The following is a 20,647-nucleotide window of genomic DNA, read 5'->3' on the forward strand; positions in this document are numbered from 1 at the left end:
CAATTCATCCTCATAAATAATATAGTTAACAGAACGAAATAATGTACAAAACTGATATTCCCGTCAATGTGTCCGTCTGGCGGAGCAGATATAGGTGCAATTAGACAGACAGACGGATAGATAGAGAGAGATGCATTAATTGTCCACTGGGGAAAGTTGTTTTCATAGTAAAACATTTCTTCATAAGCTACGGAATTATGGTTTTCATGCATATGCCTTTAGTTTGTTTTATTTTTGATAAAACAATGTATGGCGTATGTCTCAACCATTCAGAAAGCAACAAGAAATTACATTTGCGCTGATCAATTTCCCATTTCCACGTCGATTATTACCGACATCTGTAGCTTGTCAGATGTAATTAAATGGAGGGAAATAAAATGCCCCATCACAATGCGTAATGACGCACAATGGCTGATCTTGCGCTCTTAGAAGATGTGGCAAATGGAAGAATTCGGAGTGAACGCATCTTTAGACAGCAAGGAGACTTGCTGGCAAACGAGGACGAGTGGCTTATGAGCCGGTTCCCACTTCCTCGAGCCGTCCTGTTGGACCTCTGCGAGCTTTTGGGTGTGTGTCACCCGATGCATCTGGCGCGTCGGTGTCCCCCTGCGCCTCAGTCACCACTCCACTTAAGGGATTCCCCAATTATTGCTGCCAGTCTCTCATCAAGATGGGTCAGCTCCGGTTAAACCATCAGGCGTTCTTCCTTTGTAGATGTTGCAGGTCATATTATTGCCTCACACTCACTGTTAAATCTCCAAAGCACCATTCCCATCCATCACAACACGCTTTCATTTTACCATGACAGTAACTTCTAATAAATATTAATTCGATGATTTGAAAAACAAAACAATGCCAAGACAGGTCATAAGCTGCAGTTACATGGACAAAAGTAATCGGAATGAACGCCTGATCAGAAAAAAAAAGTGTCGTGTAAACACACCGTTTGGAATATTCTGCCTCGATCAGACTCATTCAGATCAAAATTTCGTTTCAATCGAGACATGTGGGTTATGCCGATTGTTGATCCGATCGTGGTGCATATTAACAGTTTATTCCAATCTGCTCTGGTTTTACATCATGCATAGACGGTGTGGCGCTCCAGAGGAGGCTTTGGAGCGCGAACAGGACCGGTTGGCTGCTCCTCATGAGTGAACCATGTCTCTGAGCAGAGGAGCCTGACATAGCTTCGTGTTTGCGGCAGGGGAGAGAGCTTTGTTATGTTGTGCGGTCCAGAGGACACTTCGAACCGGAGTCCGTTGGGCTGTTCTGCGTGAGCGAGTTTCTGGACTCAAGAGAACCTTGTCTCCAAGGAGATTTGTGTGTCTGGGCAGAGAAGCGGCTTTGGGATGGTGTACGAGCTAATGTGAGCGGCTTTTAAATGCAGAAATGTCGCTCTGCGCAATCCTGAGAAACAGTGTAAACAATCATGTGAATTTGTGTTTCCAATCATGTCCAGACAAAATAAAGGCAGATGTTATCCCCACATATCTATGCTCAGCCAAGATGCAGATTGCAGCATTGACCGCGTGGAGTTTTTAAGTTCATCCATGGATAAATGTTGTTGTTGGCTCATATTAGCCTAATCTTAACCCCTCTTCTGGGTCCACTCCACCAAGAATAAAGCACTGGCTGCACATATTTAGAAAACTATAATAATCATAACAATAATAAAACCCTGTTTGGAAGATCATCTAGCTCTATGCTGCAGCTTTGTTTTTTTTACAACAGAACTGGCTATTTCTTTTTCTACTGTCATTTCTGGTATTTTAGAGAGTTCTGCGCATGTCCAAATGATTTATTCTGACTGAAAGTGTGGCATATGTTAACGTTTGTTATAATCGAATGAAGTTTTTCTGGGCCCAAGTACACAGTTCAATTCTAATCCGATCAAAGATCTTTTGCATATGAAACCACAGCTATTGTTGCAAATCATAGTGCTCCTGCATAAGAGCTGCAGCATCTGAGTGACCCAGCTCCTCTAACAGCAGCTAGATATTAGTGGTGGTTAGTTAATCAGGTCAAACTAAAACATGAAGGACAGTTGATGCAGCTAAAGCTGTTTCTTCACTTTGAACAAAGAGAAAAAAGGAGGAAGAGCAGCTGCAGGTGGAGCTCAGTGGACGACTGATTCTTTACTGAGGCTTCACTGGGGTGCACGAGAGTGCACATGAGACAAAACCTGGATCAGCAGGTCACAGCCGAGGCACGAACGTGAAACCACAGCAGCAGCTCATCTATTTGTTTCCATTTATAATTGTGTTTGATCATTCACCGGTACATTTTTTTGGCATCCTGTTCTTTCATCTTGCACTTAAGTGTCTAAACTGTGTTCATCTTCATCTTTTTTGTGCAGTGCATTGGTGAAGATTTTCGTTCTAGATATAACAGAAGATATTAAGAATATAAGAAGATTTTAGGTCCAGATGCTGTGACTCAACTTCAAGAAATCTTATTGTGCACTGTTTTTGTTTCATTGTCTCCATTTGAGAAATAGAGAAAACAGAGACACCAGAAATGCCTTGCTGATGCCACAGGTCAGAGAAGAACACCTGGTTTAAGGTTTTGTCGTCAGTATTAGTGTTAGTAAAGGGCAGTGTGTCACAATCATTTAAATGAGAACAGTTCAGGTTTTTTTCTGTTTGAAACATGTAAGATTTTTGCAAAGAAAAATCACCTTTTTATTTTGACATAAAATAGAAATGGTTTCATAGCAACATCTCCCCTGGCTTAAAGCCACATTTGTTAACTAGTAACAATGGCAGTTCACTTTGGTTGCTGGAGAGTGAGTTGGCAGTGATCTCTAATCACTGCCAACCCTGAGAAAACTCCAGACGGATACGGTTCCAACGAGACTTGATGTTGTGGAAAAATTTTACCAAACCTTTTTTTGTGCATGTTGCAGCTTTCACTAGTTAAATATATTATTTCAGCGGGAAAAAAAACAGCATCTGTGTAACCTTATATGTGTTTTACATTTTTACCAAGACTGTACAGTTCTCAAAGATGACAGCAATCATTTAGCGACAAATATTTATTTACATTTGTGTGAACAAAATTTGATCAGAATGTGTGTCAAGAGTTGAAGGACTTTGTCTGTTGCTCTGGGATGCCAGTGAATATTCGGAGGCCCTGCATTCCTTGGATCTCATCTTTGAGTGCCTCATATATCCTTAACTATAAGCGATGCTGCTGATGGAAACATCTCCCTCAGTTTGTTGGCGATGCGGACCTCTCCGTCTGTTTGCGTTGACAGACATCTTTGCAGCTGCCTGTAGAGAGAAGCTTGGTTATGGCGAAGAGCATGGAGAGTAGAGACCGTCCTGCTGACACAGAACTGTGCAAGCATGACTAGAATGGAGTTACTCTTTAGTTAAGCCACACAAAAAACAGCTTCAGTCACTAACAAGTCATGTCCTTAGATCATTGACCTGATAAAAAATAATTCCCCTTCCATTTCAAATGGGTCAAACTGTGACAACTCCAACATGTTCTTTTGTTTTTGGATCATTGGTTACAACTGTTTTTTTTGAGTAACCTATTGCTGGAGGGTTCAGAGGACAATGACCCACATTGTCTCCTGAAACCAACCCTTCCAAGGTGGTGGCGCTCCAACTTCACCCCCCGCTCCCAACACTCAAGCTTGGTCAGGGTTGTACCCCTGTGATGGTTAGGAATGCTCTCAGTAATCTCACACTCAGGAATGCACTTCACAGTGTGCACATGCAGGGCAGGCCTCAGGACACAGTCACCCCTACAGGCTGTGAGGGCGTGGCCCATCTTCAGCTGGTGACAGAACCTTTGAGGACAGGAGCAGCTCGAGGCGCTGCAGCTGGATGTTTGAGCCGCTTTCACGTCATCACTGCTTCTCCAGACCCGGATCTTCTCTATCAGGGCTGGATTCACATCTCAGTCAGCTCAGCACTCACACAAACTGACATTTGCACACTTTCAGGTCTTTCTTTGTGCTGTGAGCTGCATTGTGCTGCATCACTGGTGAGACCACGTGCTCTGTGTTTATCACCAGGAAGGGGAGGGAGGCAGAGCCAGATTTCTCGTTTTGTCCATTGCCACCACAGACACACACACACTCTCATCCAGGCAGCCACAGGGAGGAGGCAAACCAGGCTGAGCCGCGCCGTGTCAAACTCTGAACAACACAACAGGTAGAGTGGAGCTTTTTACATCCGTAGCACGATGAGTGTCAGAGCTTCAGTCTGAACGACGGCCTTGCATGAGCTTTATGTTTTAATCTCATCCTCTACGTGTCTGAGACGGCAGACGGCAGCCTCCTGTGTGCTGTAGCCTTATTGTGTTGGAGGTGGGGGAGGAGGATGGTAAAATAAAGGCTGCTCTTTTGGCTGCGAATGCTGCTGAGCCTTTGTAGTCTAACGCCCTGCTGCCAGTTTCTGCCTGTGCACGGAGGAATGTTGACAGGCTGAAATTATTGACCTTGGACGACACAAAGCGCGCCATTTGCCCAAGGTAAGGATTCTCAGCCTGATGACATTTCTGTGGTGTTGAAGGGCTTTCATTTCTCTGATGTGGAGACATGAACGTTTGTCTGAATCCAGTGGAAGCAGCTGAGTGATGAATCCACAGTGGGGGGAAGTCATGGAAGTTGATTAAATTTGGTGCAGGATCGTGCTGATGGAGCATTTGCCAAATCCTCTTTTCAACACCTGAACGACAGAAATGCATTTCCTTAACCAACCAACTAGCTTGGTTTAGTCTGGCCCAAACCATCTACAGAAGACAGGGACATTTTGCTGTAAATAAATTAGTTAAGAATATACCACCCTCACAGTTTCCTCACAGCAACTCCTATTGCAGTTTACTTGAGGGAATAGAACCAGCAGCTTCTTTTCCTTCCATCACAAGTGCTTCTCTGTACTGGAGAACCAGCTGTTGAAGTTGAGTGTGTGTGTGTTCCTTTTTTTTGGGGGGGGTGGGGGGGGGGGGATGGGTCTGTCTCAGAGTTTATTATTAGACCCTTAAAGATCAAATCACTCCTGCTTTGTTTGTCTGAGCCGCTCAAAAATGCATTTAGTCTTTTTGTAAACAGCAGTTTAGCAGACATGCCAGCGCCCCCTAGAGGTGAGAAAAATAACAAATCGCAACTTCATGTTTGACTTTGAGGAACGTTCAAACTTTCCTTCAATTTCTTTTAACTTTGAACACTAAAATAGCTGCTGTTTTGTTCTCCGTGTGTCTACACCTGGTATCACATCAGAACTGCCCCGCTTGAAACTTGATTTCTTTTTATTGACCCAAGACTCAGACTTGGACTCGCCTCTGAGACGTGACCAGAACTTGGAGAAGATGACTTGTTGTTTTGGTTGCACACAAGCTAACCTGGTCTGTTTGGTCCTGTTTTTTTTCCAATCTGAAGAAACTAGAAATAGTTTCGATGTCAAATCCTGAAAAAACAACAGTCCACGCTCATGTATCCAATGTGGTGACTGTAGCTCACTAGGTCGAGCAACTTCACTGCCAGTTAGAAACTAAAATCCCAGGTTAGACAGTCAGTGTCGTTATCTTATACATGCTACTTTAAAGAGCCACTCCAATGAAAAATGTGTTTTTGATGTTTTTAACATGTTTTTGTGGCATTTATCTAATGATGGAGGGCATGTATAAGACATTTTGCTTAAAATTGCATTTCTGAGTCTTTCTTTATTAAGTATTTTTGTGAATCAGGAGCAGACGAAAAATACCATTTGAAAAAGCTTGCAGGTACGATGTAGGAGTTACTACTGCAAACCCCAAGTTCCCTGCTCCGCTCCATTCAGATACATCCACCTGCAGACAAATATGTATGTCTTATTTTACCTCGTCTGGGCTGGCTTCTGGATCAAAAATATAGGGCTGGATAGCTCCAATTTTGATCGCCGTTTTAGTTGTACAGGTAATGTTAGATTGGGGCTGTGAGCTGGTGGAAGAGAGAGTAAACAGGTAGCCATCTGCAACGAGGAGAGGAATAGGGGTCAGGGTTGCTCCATGCCATTGGTCGCGCCCTCAACTCATAAACAACTTTCTAAGTAACTACTGCCACTCTGCAGAAACTATGTCCTAGAAAATGACAATTTTTTTTGTTTTTAAATTTTGGCTAAAAACAGCATAATCTTAATTAAAAGACCACTGGGAGCATTTTAGGAGCTTTAGCTACGGTGTTGGCATTCTTTGAATTACCATAGCTCAAAACCATAACCATATAGGCAACATGTTCCGTTTACACATTTGTCAATGCAACATTTTGTAACGGTTTGCATTGGCTTAACACTTTGTAAAGTGTTGCACATTGGTACTAAGCTGCGTTCTCAGCTTTTAGAATCTGTTGGAATTATGTTATTTGCATAAATGGTTGAAGATTAACCGTAATTCGAAGAGCGCGTTATTTCCTGTCACCGGGTACAGTCCCAGTATTAAAAGGTTAAGTTCCAATACAGCAGAGGGTATGATGGGTATTTTGTAATGGGTAATAGCGGGCAAAGTGTGTTTGTTTCAGTGACGGTATCTGGAAGGCTCTGGGCATGATTATTACCCAACTGCCTAATTCACTATTGACTTCTTTACATAGAGGTGAGACTGAGCAACAGCAGCCAGAAGGATGTTACCCAACATGCATTGCTGTCTGCATTTTTCTGGCTACCTTCAATTGACACAGTGAAGTTGCTGTAAAATGTCACTCAATCTGAACATGTCCATATGTCTGCGCATTGTCTTCTGCTGATCTGCCGTTCAGTTCATGTTGGCAGAGGTATTAGCAAGGAAACCAGACCTCTTCATTGTGACCATTTCTAGTTCTTCTGGAGTAACACCACAGGTGTTACCAGACCTGCAGGCAGAAATGATCTCTCTTCACCTGGAAAGTGTTTGCTTTGGGTTTTAGGTTGGCCTTTTTTTAAACCACCTTAGAGTCCAGAAGAACCCAGTTGCTGCCAAACAACATAGTCTGGCCTCTGGAAGTCAAACCCCTTCTCCATTTAGCTGTTCCAAGAAATTATGTAAAGAAGAACTATAACCAGAGTTATACCAGAGTTGTTCCACAAGGAACAACTCTACCAAGCTCCTACTTTGCTTGCACAGCCAGCCACACATTCAGCACCCTTAGAAAATGTACAGTGGGGCACGGTCAAACTGCTTCTCCAAGACTACAAAGCGCTCGTGGCCCTGATGTAAAAACAATCCTCAAAGGTTTCCAATCACTGAGAAAGAGCTGATCCACTTCCATGACTGGAACAAAGCACACAGGTCCTTTAGAATCTGAAGTTGGACTTTCTTCTCTAGAATTCCAGTGTGGACCTTACAGGGAGGCCGAGGACTCTCCGCTCAACTTAAAACATGAAGGAACTCAAATATATATTTTTACATTAAATGATTAAGTAGGTTCCTGAATTTAAAGCATATTTTCAAGAACAAAACTATTGGTTAAAAAATAAGAGATGAGTGTGATGGATTGAATGGATTAACCCATTTTGATTAACTGATCACAGTCATTCTTAAAAGTTCCCTATTTTTTTTCTTTTCTTCGTCAATGAAAGTCTACATGGAAGATAGTCTTAATGTAAACACAGTTTAACTTATAGAGCCACGTTGTATTTGTGGTGCCTCCCTGTTTGATTTCTGATGAGATTGCTGCTTCTTTTCTCTCGACTTTGGCTTCAGTTCTTTTGATTTGAAGGTTTTTCATGTTTAAACTTTTATTTTTCTTCATGAACACGTTCAACACAAGTGGATATTTGAAGAAGTTTAAGTTGGATGACAAGTCTCTAGCATTCTCGGTCAGGTCGTCAGGAATACCCAACATAACACGTTCATTTTGAAAAAAGATGTTTTCTAGTTGTTGGTCGTTGGATAAAAGGGAGATCAGGGTCAAAGCTGGGAATGGTCTGCTGTTTGGAACAACTCTGCAGTCTCCCAGCCCCCACCTCCTGCTCCCCTCTTGGTATTTTCAACAGCTAAACAATGAAGCTGGCACTTTGAGAGGAGCAGGGCTGCTATTAGCCTGTTTTGCATGCTGATACATTTGCACTTTACTGGACGTTTCTCTTGGTACTTGGGGGGCTTTTACTTGTGGGGGTGTTTATGTTTGTCAATTACTGAGGGTTGTTTTAAATCTTTGTATTATCTCTTCTTTCTAAATCCAGAGCTGTTAAGCATCCACATATTTTCTGTGTGACTTTGCTGCATGAGATCTTCCCATACAATGATTGTAAGTGTAATCGCTGCTTTTGTACCTGAAACGCACCGGCAGTACAGTGGATCTTGTCTCTTTATTCTTGTACCTGTTGCTAGATGGGGCCTGGATTGTTTTAGAACATGCCTCTCAAGACGATACCTCTGAGCCTCCTGCAGACCATGCACGCAGGATCTTATTGAACCCCACAGGTGGATTTTTCCAGGGCATTTTCTGTCCATCCGCTCCATTCTGTCACAAACACATTACCTTGCAGACAGCAATAGCCAACAAATCGAATCTCAGTCATTAGCTGACACACAAACAAGCACGTAAATGACTTAGAAATCTATTTAGAGACCTTGTTCAAACCCCTTCAGACCCCCGGGAACGAGTCTCTGCTAAAGCCAGGCCCTCAAACTGAAAATCTTTAGCATCCGCCTGCTCCTGGGGACCCATGAGGTCACAACAATTGCATGTTGTCGGTTCTTCAGGCTCATGCTTTCAGTCCTCAGTAGCCAAATTGCTGCGGTAAATGCCTCCAACAAAACAACTCTGATTCTGTCCTCACACAATACAAAACAAGCTAACGTTTCATTGACAAAGCCATTACATTTGACCAAAAAACCTTTGATATGATCAGTTTCTTAGATTTTAAAAAGTCACGAGGCTCCGCCCAGTTTCCCCAAAGGCAGCATTTGCATCACCATGTCTGGTTTCAGTGATTTACAACAGATATGTAATACTCAATGATCTTCATCAGAATACATTATGCCGTTTACCCAGTAATCATTGCTACACATTGCTGATCAGGTACCGAAAATTGACGGCTTAATGGTTGTCATCAGAAAACACTTTCACATTACTAACAGTAAACATGGATATCTATTACATGTCACATAACAATTCTGTAGAACTTGTTGATTATCAACAAAATGCATGATCACACTAATCTAGTTACCATCAATACACATTGCTGATTAGGTAAAAGAAATCAATAGCTTATTGATTATCATCAGTAACTATTAATTATTTAACAACGTCCAAGTTCACACATCCGTATATTTAACAATTTGTTTGAACGCCCAACTTTAGGCTCTCCAATCTCCATATTGTGATAAACAAAAACTTCTTTGTAGGTTTTCTTGAATTTATGAATATTTGAACATTGTTTAAACTCAGTGCTTAGTTCATAGTTTAGTGCTACACACCGACACAGAAACTTTTCTTTGTGATTCTTATCAATTTGATCTCAAAGTTGCTACATCCCCAGAGCTTGTATCTTCCTTCCTTTTCTAAGAACTGTTTTTGGATGTTGAATGGTCATACTTTTCAACTCGCTGTGTAAAGAAGTAGGGTGCTGTAAAAACCAACAAGGTCATACATTTTTAAAGGTCTGGTTTGATAAAACTGTATGATCAAGACAACAAGTTTCATGTATGATTTTGATGGACCATTTTTAAAGTACAAAGAGAGGATGCAGTGAACTCTTAGAATTATTACCCCAAATCTTTATACAGTAGATGAAGTATAGTAAATCCAGATGCCATGATTCAACTTGGAGACAACGTCACTTGGATGAGAACCTCCATCGACATACTTCCACTAGCGTATTTATATGTAATAATTAGCTTAACATAGATAATGTTGATCAAAATGGTGACAATAAAATATATATCCAATCCCTAATTGAGATGCAACATCAGATTGTACGTGATCAGGCCTGATTTATGATAGCAGAATTGGATCAGTAAATCATGATTGCAATGGTGTTTTCATGACTATTTTTAGTTAAAAGTCTTTATTGCTCCCGTATTTACAGTTACATGCTTCAGACAAATGCAGAAAAACCATGCAAACAAGAACAGAGATGATCATCTCAGTACTAAATAGGATCCATGTGGTTAACCGAGATTCACCCTGATTTCCTCAATCTGTATTTGTCTTTTATTCTGAGAACTGGACTGACTGAGTGTGATGTCATCCATAAAATATGGTTTACTTTCAGCTCCAGCCAAATGAAATCAGTTCAGTCACAATTTTTGCGTGATACGGACACTACCAAGTTTGAACCAGATCAGTGTGAGTCAATGCCTCTATGGCAACCACTCTCACCAATCAGTAGTGAGCTTGTTGGAAGTCCACACCCCTACTGCTTGAAAGCATGCTCAGGAGAATCTTTTAAACACTTAAAATGTTTGACGTGAGACCGCATAATTTTATTGAGGAATCTGATTGGTCAATTTATAACCTGAATAATTTAAACTACAGAAAAAAATATCCTAAAAAATTAGGATTCTAAAGAACATGTTAAAAAAAGGTATCAGAGCAAGAATGGTTATTCTGACCAATAGAATGACTGATTAACAGCTGTTTTTTGTTTATAGAAGATTGAGATTTTGGCATGTTGGAACCAGGAGGTACTTCCTGTTTGGAAGGCCAGGGGAGAGGGATCACTCATTCCAGTTCCCTTATACAATCAATGGTTTTGGATCCAAATCGCATTAAAGAGGGACATTTATCAGCTACTGTTCCATCCATGTCCAATCATCCCTGTGTTGCAGCGGCCAAACTGCAGATCCTCCTTGTCTTGGATTGATCATATATCAATACTTTTTTTAGGATTATTTTAGGAATTGAACAGAAAAACTGTTTAAAATGAAAAAAAAAATGCAAACATTTGATGTAGCTTAGGGAGAAGTTCCACATCAGTGTTTTCCTTCAAAATACCATAAATAAAATGTTCTACAATGGTAGCAAACCTTAAATCTTTCATTTATGTGGTTAAAGCTTTATCCATCACTGAGTAAAGTGACAGGAGCAGAAAGAGAGATTTCAGTGTGCTTCATTCACTCAGTCTGTCACCACAGTTATCCGTGGAGCACGTCTCCTCAGTTTAACGCCCGTCCTCTATGTCCTCGCTGAGGTAGGCAGCAGTGTGTGTGTGTGTGTGTATGTTACCATGGTAACCCTACGTCGTGTCTTCATCGCTCTGACTCATATTTTCACTGCTTTTCATTCATATGAAGTGATGGTTCTTTGCTCCTGCTGTTTTCCATCGGTAAAGAATTCTGATCATGTTGTGTTTCCACTCTGATGAAATGTCATGATCTGGACTCTGCAGCCATTTTGCTCACTGATCTTTGTCAAAGTGTGATCCATCTCAGGTCTCTGGAGGCTCATAGTCAATTTGCATTTAGATGTTATAACAGACACAGTGTGTGTAAAACAGTACATTTAGAAATAAAATGACAAAAATGAACAAATGAAGAAACTCTGACGCAATAAAGCGATAGGCCACGCCCTTTTTCTGATGGGCAAACCATCCTTCCATCAATGATCCTTTTGTCCTTGATCCTGACACCTTCGTCCCTTAACTCCAAACCTTTAGAAAGGTGTTTTGTATCACAACCGTTCCCTATTATGTTTGCGAGAGCGGCTTTTTTTCTGTAGTAATTAAAACTCTTGTATGAGAGTTACATCACTTCACATGGACTACTGCTCTTTCTTCCCCCCAAAAATCAGTTATGTTTACAAAATTACCTTTAAAAAAAGAGGGAACATCCTATTTCTATGTGTTTGGAGGTGAAAAAAGCAGCCAGCCACAGTGTGAATCTGAAAGAGAATCATGAAGAAGCCTGAAAATGTCTGCAGGGTAAACGTGGGGCTGCGAGGAGCTGCAGGAGCTTCCACACACATGAGAGTTAGAGGATGAGCAACCGCTTTTCTTCTTCCTGCTTTTCTGGCCCATTCAGAGATCATTTCAGACAGTAGTGCCTTCAATCGATCAGCTGTTCAAACTGTATGATATTTCCAAACCAGATGAAGAGGTTATTTATCAGCATTCCTGCTCATTCCAGATGAATTCGGAAAATCCGGTGAATGTGCAAGATGAAGAAAAAGTTGATCAATTCCTTTAAAATAAAGATCTCTGATCACACCACCATCAGTGCTGGAACTGCAGCTGTGCAGAAGCATCACAATATGGAGGAGAGAACAGAGTAATCTAGCAAGAGCATAATATTTTCTGACATTTCTATTTTTTCTGTTACAGCTGCTTCTTGCTTTCATGACTTTTTTGGTGTCAACACGTTGCTACTGCTTTCTTGTGGCTTTCTTAGGTTTTTGACTTAAAAATCAAATTAACCTTTAAAAAAACTTTAAAAACCTCTTTGGTCTCTGGGATCTTCTTCCATATACTTCTACTCACAGACATGGTTTGAGCTTTCAACAGCTCTCAATACATCATTTAAATATTTGATTGTTTTCCTAAAACATGACTTTCAGGTTTTAGATGATATTTTTTTACACTGAAAATGCATCAAAAAATGCATCAAATCTTTGACAGCCGGTTTTCAGTTCATTTTGAGAAGACCTCCCACCGTCAGCGGGCGGGCTGCGGGCCGCACACGGCCTCTCCATCTGCTCCTGGCGTTCAAGCAAACCACCAAAACACAACATCTACGACGAGATTTGAAAAAGCACGTTAGTCAGCAGACCCGCTACAGAAACACAAGACAGAGTGTGCGGATAAATTCTGAAGCTGCTCAATTTGTCTCTACTCAGACTTTTTCAGGGATGGAGTTTAAAATTGAAACATTAGAATGAAAGCTCTCAGAACAATAAACCTCAGACAGCAGCTCAGTTTTTTTTTTTTGTTTTATTTCATTGTTTTATCAGTTAACTCTTGTCATTTCATTGTGTCTCATCAATTCAGTAATATAACGGTAGGGGAATATGTTTTTGGATGTCTGTGTCAGGCTTGTCTTCTCACAGAAGGAGCTTCAAAAATCTTATGTCAGCTGCAGGGAAACCGTGAAATTGGTGGTTTCAGGGACAGATCCTCATGATGATGTTTATCAAATCTTTGGAGAGAATCGTCTTATTTGTTGTGAATAGGAGGAAAAACTCGGTCAGGTACACTTCGATGTTTATTTTTTAACAATGTATGTTCAGCACGAGTCCACCCATAAAAAACACTGTAAAAGCAGAACAAGGTGGAAATCAAGCCTATGTGCAGAACCTTTCCACAAAACGTAGAATACCATGGAAAAGTGTGTTTATTGTTTATAATTCCATTCATAATGTTTCCAACTTTCATAGAATATAGACTTAGGGACTACCGTTTAATTGATTTCAAGTATTTATTTGGTGATTTTTACATAAATTGGGGTTCCAGCTCATAAAACCCACGAAAACAGGATTTCAGAAAATTTAAAAACTGTGAAGAAATCTGCCCAAATTTTTCCAGATATGAATGTTTTCAACCGAGTTTCACCAATTAATCATCTACCAAACTCAGATTATATTGGTTCAGTTTGGTTCAATATGGAGAAGACTTCAGACAACCAGCTAGCAGACCATCACTGAGCCCCTCCATAGTCTCGGTAAGCCACAACAGTTCTTAGCGAAGGAGGCTGGCTGTTCTCAGATCAAGCAAATCAACAGAAAGTCTAACGGAATAACAAAATGTATCAGTAGAAGATGCACCAGCTAAAGAGACAACCGTAGACTTCAGCAGATTATTAAAAGGACAAGATTGAAGAACCTGCAGACATCCAGAAAGAGTGGAAGGAGATGGAGGAACAGCTTCAAGAACCACATTGAAAAGCATTCAGGAGATGGACTCCAACTGTCTGGTTCCTCGTGTCAAGAAACCTCTGAGCCTGGACCAAGGGAGGAAAAGTCAACTGGGCCAAAGAGAAGAACGACTGTTGACCAGGGGTCAAAGGTCTTGTGTTCTGATGAAAGGAAAGTGTGTCTTTCATTTAGGGATCAGGGTCTAAGGGTTTGGAGGAAGACTGGTGAGGAGCAGAACCCAAGCTGCTGAAGGTCCAGAGTAAAATCTCCAGTCTGTCAGGATTTGGACTGTAATGTCCAGCACTGGTGTTGGTAAACTCTGCTTTCAGCTACAGTCTAGCAGAAGGTTGTAGAGGACTTCAGGATTCCTTTTGCTGAGGATCTGGATGGAGATGCAAACTCCATCTTCCAGCAGGACCTGGTCTCTGTCTAGACTATTGAAGAACTGAAGATCATTATGAAAATACGTTTGATGTGAGCATCATCTCTGTCTTTATCTTACTGCAAAAACGGAGAAATAGATGGTGATTTCTGCAATTATCACATTTATTGAAATCCTCTTTTGTTGGGTTTTATCCGCTGGAACCCAAATGTACATTAAAATAAACAAATACTTGAAATGAATCAGACAGTGGGCCCTGAATCTTTATTCTATGAAAGTTTAACTTTTGAATGGAATCATGAAACTGAATCCACTTTTCCGTCATATTCAAATGTATTTATATATTGTACAGCATAACCTGCTACAATTCTGCTGCTGGTATCTCACCTAAAACGCTTTGTTGGTTGATCTCTTGCTCCATCTGTCCCTGAACTGTGAACAGAACTGCCAGAAGCTTAAATTTCTCCTCCTGAATCAGTGGATGGATTTCTTTCCCAACCCCTGACCCTTGACATCAAAAATTATCTACCCAGTGAGTCAGAGTACTCATGTACAGGTGTTTTGTGGCATGAATTAGGGATGGATCTGTTGTTTGTGTGTTTCCACCATCACATGAGGGGGCTGCAGGTCTCGATCTGTTCAACTATCCTTCTGCTGTGCTCACTTCTGATCGCCCAGTTTCCTTTAATCTCTGTAGTCCTCACTCATGTCAAATGCAGTTTTCACAAATTGTAGGAGACAGGTTACCCTTGTGCTATCCTAGGCACTTTAACATTGGGAGTTGGGTCATCTAGACCCACTAGACAGTGCTCTGAACCTTTTTTCTTCAATGATTTGTGATCTTCACTGGTGTCCATGGATTACATGAAATCTTTCCACCTTTATCCACCTTTGTCATGGTAGGGAGAACACGTCAATGGAAGGGGGGGGTCATCTAAGATAGCACAAGGGATAAATGAAACAGGGAAAACTCCAGAGGTTTAGCTACTAGACCTCCTGTTGTTGGTTCCACTTGGTTGATTTTTTCTAAAAAAAATTATTGAGGGATGTGGATGAATGTGTTAACATGTTGAGGAAGTATGACTAACTTATATCTAATGCCTAATGTAACAGATCTTTGATCTTTCATGGATTTTTATGTCTGTTCATCAGCTTCTTCTTCTCTTGTTATGCATGTTTCAGTGTTTTAGAGGTATCTTGAGAGGAGTGTTTTCCTCTCCATTGTCTCCATTTAATTTAGCCTCACCTAGAAAGCAATGAACATTAATGATTTTTTTAAAATTAGTAATTAAGCCAGGCATGAAGGGTTTAAATCAGTGTGAGGAAAGCTGGACAGAATTTCATTTACTAAGGATCATGTAGATTTGTCTGCACAGGCTAGACACTATGGGAAAAAATAAAACCCGGGATTCAATATTACCTGGTTTTAATGCTTAAGGACTGGGGTATACCAGTTATTATTAGAGCACTCTTACTCTGACTATTAGTGGCATTTATTTTCTAGCCAAAGTTCTTCTTCAAGCACATGTTAGTGTAAAGCCCATTTGTCAAACTCAAGGCCCACGGGCCAAATGTGGCCCGCCATGTCATTTTTATTATATTTATTTATTTATTTATTTATATTTATTAATATGTCTAATTATCCTAAGTTTGATTAGTTACTGTATGAATGTATAACTGATGATTATATTGCTGTTGTGTATTATTTCTACTTAATTGCTTGAAATAAACCATTTCAAATCAAATCAAATCAAATTTTATGTGGCCCGCCAGTAGGGCTGTGATGATGACCTCATCACCGCATCACTGAACTTTTTTTTGATTGTTTTTTTTTTTGGTTTATTTTAAGTTCAGCATATGGTGCGTGATTGGAACTATAATAAACACATTAAACACGTCCATCTTTGCTGATAATTTACTTTTTCTGCTAGTCCTGTGTTCAGACTTTCCTTCTTTCTTTCAGACTGTTCTCTCCTTCTCTCCCACCGAGCCTGTCACTCTCTTTACACACAGGGGCGCGCGCTTTCAGAATCACACATCCTCAGTCTACAACAGAAGTTTCCGTCTTGTGAGGAAATAAGACAAATTTACTGTGTTCTAATTATTAATTTACATTTGTATTCATTTCCATTACAAGCTGTGTGCGTTCTTAAGTGCGCGACAGGGCCGCCTGCCGGAGGATTTTGAGTTGGGGGGGGTTTATTACTGTTCTCAGTCACTCTGTAACACCAAACATAAACGCGCACTGTTAGATTTCGATGAATATCACTACATGTTTTGTTTGGGAATTATTTTGTGCAGCGCAACGTTACGTGTCTGTATAAACAAAGGTGGAGCCTCCTGCCCCGTGTTCTTCATGGGTGTCAGGCTCACGGCTACCGGAAAGGTGACAAAGTGTCTTCAGTTTGTTTATTACTGGCCAATAAATAATATTCTGAGAAGGTGTCTGTACCAGAGAGCACAGGTGAAGGCTCACGTGCAGCTAGAGAGCGGTCCACTGCAGAAGAATCAACACGCACCCCCAACACACGTGTGCACGCTCCCTCCTCCCAGTCCTACACACGACGCAGCGCGCTCACACAGTCACGGTCAATCTACAACACCTACACACCGCGCCCCCTGGTGGTTCATCACCGTGGTGATAAAAATTCCGACACGTCACAGCTGTACCCGCGAGAGCATAAAAGTTTTTAATTTCTTAAAATAAAAATTGGTGTGTATTTAATCATATCTAGGGGGAATTGGACTTGAAATATCGGATTAGGCAACTAAACATTAGGACTTAAGCACTGTCCATATAACCTAACCTGACAGAATCAAATGTAAAAGGATTTATGCTGGAGTAACAAGCAAACATATGTTTCTATGGAACTGTAATTGTCACTTTAAAAAGTTATAATACATAATCAATGATTTATTTAACATTAAGGAGTGGTTACATTTATTTTTCATTACATTTATTTACATGTATACGTTATATCTGGCCCTTTGAGGACAACCATGCTAATGTGGCCCTCGGTTAAAATGAGTTTGACACCCCTGGTGTAAAGCATAAAGAGCGAGCTAGTCGGAGCTAGTCAAGGTATCCCCAGACTGAGATCTGATTGGCTGTTGCACTTCAATTCAATTCAATTCAGTTTTATTTGAATAGCCCAAATTCACAACAACAGTCGTCTCGATGGGCTTCGTTTAGGTAATTGAAAAAGTTAAACATAAATACATAGAATTCAATAGTAAAATACTAAAATGAACTAACAAACTGACTAAGCTATACTGGCATCCCTGCCCTTAGACCCCCCTTCGCGGTAAGGAAAAACTCCTAAAAAACGGATTCCGGTAAAAAAGAAGAAACCTCAGGGGTGCCCACATGAAGGAGGGATCCTCCCCCAGGACGGACAGGCAATTTACCAGACTCTTAGAGAAGAATTAACTTAGAGTCCAGCAGACGAGCTTCATCCAGCCGTGGTTGGGGGGACAGTCAGGGGCGCGAGTCGAGCCCGAGACAGGAACCACAGCCAGGTGTAGGAGCAGGAGCAGAGACGAGGTACATGGTCAGGAACTGGAGCACGGATGAGCCAACAGGAATCTGGAAGCAAATTTTTAAGTAGAAAATGAAAAAGCATTTTGAAGTATTGATTTTTCATTTTAATTTTGAGTCATTTGATGCAGTTACACTTTGAAAATGAAAAAGCATTTCTGGTTTTGACTTTTATTTTTAATTATGCTACACAAATGCCTCCATACTTTTCCAGGAGAAAAAAGAAGTTTCATATTCCAGCCCGCAGCCCGTGGTTTCAGGTGCTGATCCACACATACAGGCCTGTGGTTTCAGGTTCTGATCTTCTCTCATGACGCCATGTTTCTGGTTCTTATCCACTGTTTTGTCAAGTTGCAGTTCTATTACTACAGTAAAGTTCTTCAATTACATCACAGTGTCTAATGCCCCCCCAACCCCAGTCCAGACCTTGGTTCTTTCCGAGAAGTCACCAACGCTGCTCTGGGACAAGCTATCACAAACACCCTCACCCTCGAGGGGTAGTGGGCGGAGCTCGCCTTGTACATCAGGATTGCTCGCCCACGCTGAGAGTGGATGCAAAAATAGACGCTTGAGGATGAGAGGGATACTGTCTGCTTCATTCTAGCTTCCTGCTGCTCTGCTTGAAGCCCCCCCCCCCCCCCCCCCCCCCTGTTTGGGTAACAGGACAAGCGTTTTAATCTTACCCCCCACCCCCACCACCATGAGCTTTACATGCCACATGAGAGTGCTGGCTTTAGTGCGGGGCTGAAATTTGATGTGTAATCCTCTGAGCAGACGGGATCTCCTGTCAGCCACAGAGGTTGGTGCCCCCCCCCCCCCCCCCCAGGTCGTTCCTCAGATTGATGCTCAAACGCACTCTTTCCTTTTCCTCGAGTGGCGGTTTTCATGAGCTCTTCCTCTAATAGGTGGGGTGGAGTGGGGGGGGCACTCATTCTGGGAGATGAAGCAGATCTGCTGACATTGTGAAGCAACAGAGTGGGTGCCCCTCTGCCCTGATGAAGGCTCAGGGAGTCAGGGGGGAGCAGAGGGGAGCCGAAGGGGAGAGGAGCATTTCAATTCACTTCAGAGCTTTTATGAAAAAAACAGAGTACTTTCTTCCAGCTCTCAAGGCCCACTACATCAAAGAATTAACAGAAACGATTTGGGAATTAAGATGATTCAAAACCACAACAGCAATATTATTTTTTTTATGAAATATAAATAGTATCAATTATGATACAATCGTTGGTTTGGTATTTTTTTCTTAAATTAATGTTAGTTTAAGATGCAAAAATATTGAGATGAGTGTTCAGGAAAAAAAAAAACCTTATTTACCTGCTGTGTAAAATCTGATCCACACATTTTGAACACAGTGTAACTGCAATATAAAGAATAAGTAATCAACAACATTTGCATTCTTTTAATACAGCAAGTATTCATTCATCTTCTTTACCGTTTTTTTCCCTTTCGGGGTCACGGGGCTGCTGGAGCCTATCCCAGCCACTTGCGGGCAAAGGCAGGCCACACCCTGGACAGGTTGGCAGTCTGTCACAGGGCCACAATCACACACACATCCACACTCACATTCACACCTCTTGACAATTTAGAGTAACCAATGAACCCATGAAGCATGTTTTTGGACGGTGGGAGGTAGACGGGGACCCCAGAGAACATGCACAGGGAGAACATGCTAACTCCACACAGAAAGGTCCCCCATTGATGGCCCCCCAGCCAGGACTTGAACCAGAGGCCTTCTTGCTGTGAGCACTAACCAATGCGCCACCCTGCAGCCAATACAGCAAGTGGTCTCTTTTTTTTAATGACTACAGCAAGTAGTCATTAAAAAAAGAATAATGAGAAATGAGCTATTTTCACCATAAAGTTTAAAACATTAACAAAATATTTCTTCCAAAAGTGTTTTTGAAATTTCAGAAGCAGCCATTTTGAAATAAGCAGAAAAAGTCTTCTACAGCTCCTAGTGGAATGATGATGAACTACAGGGAAGGTTAAGTTCATCTCAGCTGTTTTACATTTAACATTTCTAGCTGCGCTCAACAGCTTCAGCCCATTAAGCATTTATCAAAAACCTGAAAGTGGACCTTGTCATTGAGGTACATTCAATTCTGAGTCAAACTGCAGCTGCAGCAACCACCAGTTTCTCCAGAAGAATCTGACAAAGCTCGCTGCTGGTTTACCTTCCTAAAGCAGCTGCCTCTTAGGTGGCCACACGGCCCTCTTTTTACAGGTGAGATGTCACACCATCGTCTTTATGGTGGTTTCTTGTGTTGCTGGACAGACGAGAAGCTAACGGTTGAAACTCTGCTCAGAGTGCAGCGCTCACCTGATATTCTCCTTTTTTCATATCTGCTGGATGAAACCATTGTGTTGATGTGTTAGATAGTTAGTTAGTTAGTTAGTTCCAGGTAGGTCGTCTAAAAATGTTTTTTCATTTATGTCCCGAACTAGCAGCCTCAACAGAATGACAATATACAGAAATATAAGCTACATCCAAATACAAAAGTACATTCACACATCCACACAGGAGGCACTATGTAAATGTTTACAATAGAAAGAGAGAAGGAGATTCATAAAAACACTTGAAAACATCTGCATTCATCACAAACCACATCTGTTAAAGATGTCTTAAAGACCGCTAAGGAGACCAAGGTACGCAACTTTAAGGTTTTCTGCAACTCATTCCAGTCATGGGGGCAGAAAAAAAAGAATGAAGAGCTTCCCAGGGATTTGTGGAAGTGACCTGAGGAATGGAAAACATGGGTGGGGGTTTTCTGCATCATTCAAAGAGGGGAGGTAGAAAGTCCGTCTGGAAGATTTCCATATTTGGTTTCTTCCATCTCGAGATAAAAGTGACTTTTTGTAAACAGTTAATGTCAGGTCTGCTTTGAAAGGATTCTCTGGGTTTTATCATCCCCTTGATCGTATTCTTATCTGTTTTGTGTGACTTCCATCCTACAAACTTTAGTAAAAT

At 41.3% G+C, this 20,647-nt stretch overlaps 1 protein-coding gene and 1 long non-coding RNA gene across 12 annotated transcripts in view; one reads left to right on the plus strand and one right to left on the minus strand.

Annotated features, from left to right (window-relative positions):
• Positions 1 to 3,821: 3,821 nt before the first annotated feature.
• Positions 3,822 to 20,647, plus strand: part of ndrg4 (NDRG family member 4) — a 50,989-nt gene continuing 34,163 nt past the window's right edge. For 2 of the 11 annotated variants that reach the window (XM_078948296.1, XM_023955494.2), the window contains exon 1: positions 3,889 to 4,166. Coding sequence is in view for 1 of the 11 variants with exons in the window: in XM_023955495.2 (XP_023811263.1) it covers positions 3,837 to 3,912; positions 4,028 to 4,166 (215 nt within the window). In the remaining 10 variants the exon portion in view is untranslated. Of the gene's footprint in view, positions 4,486 to 20,647 lie in introns of all 11 variants that reach the window. The other 9 variants (XM_023955495.2, XM_023955492.2, XM_078948297.1 and 6 more) reach the window with 9 other exon arrangements.
• On the minus strand, positions 17,594 to 19,236 carry LOC144992393 (uncharacterized). Its single transcript, XR_013656297.1, has 3 exons — positions 19,112 to 19,236; positions 18,994 to 19,036; positions 17,594 to 17,727 (listed from the first exon to the last, which is right to left on the minus strand). It is a non-coding gene; the product is annotated as an uncharacterized LOC144992393 (long non-coding RNA).

The sequence above is a fragment of the Oryzias latipes genome, chromosome 6 (genome assembly GCF_053564925.1).
Source record: "Oryzias latipes strain Hd-rR chromosome 6, Olatipes_Hd-rR_3.1".
Classification (NCBI taxonomy): Eukaryota; Metazoa; Chordata; class Actinopteri; order Beloniformes; family Adrianichthyidae; genus Oryzias; species Oryzias latipes.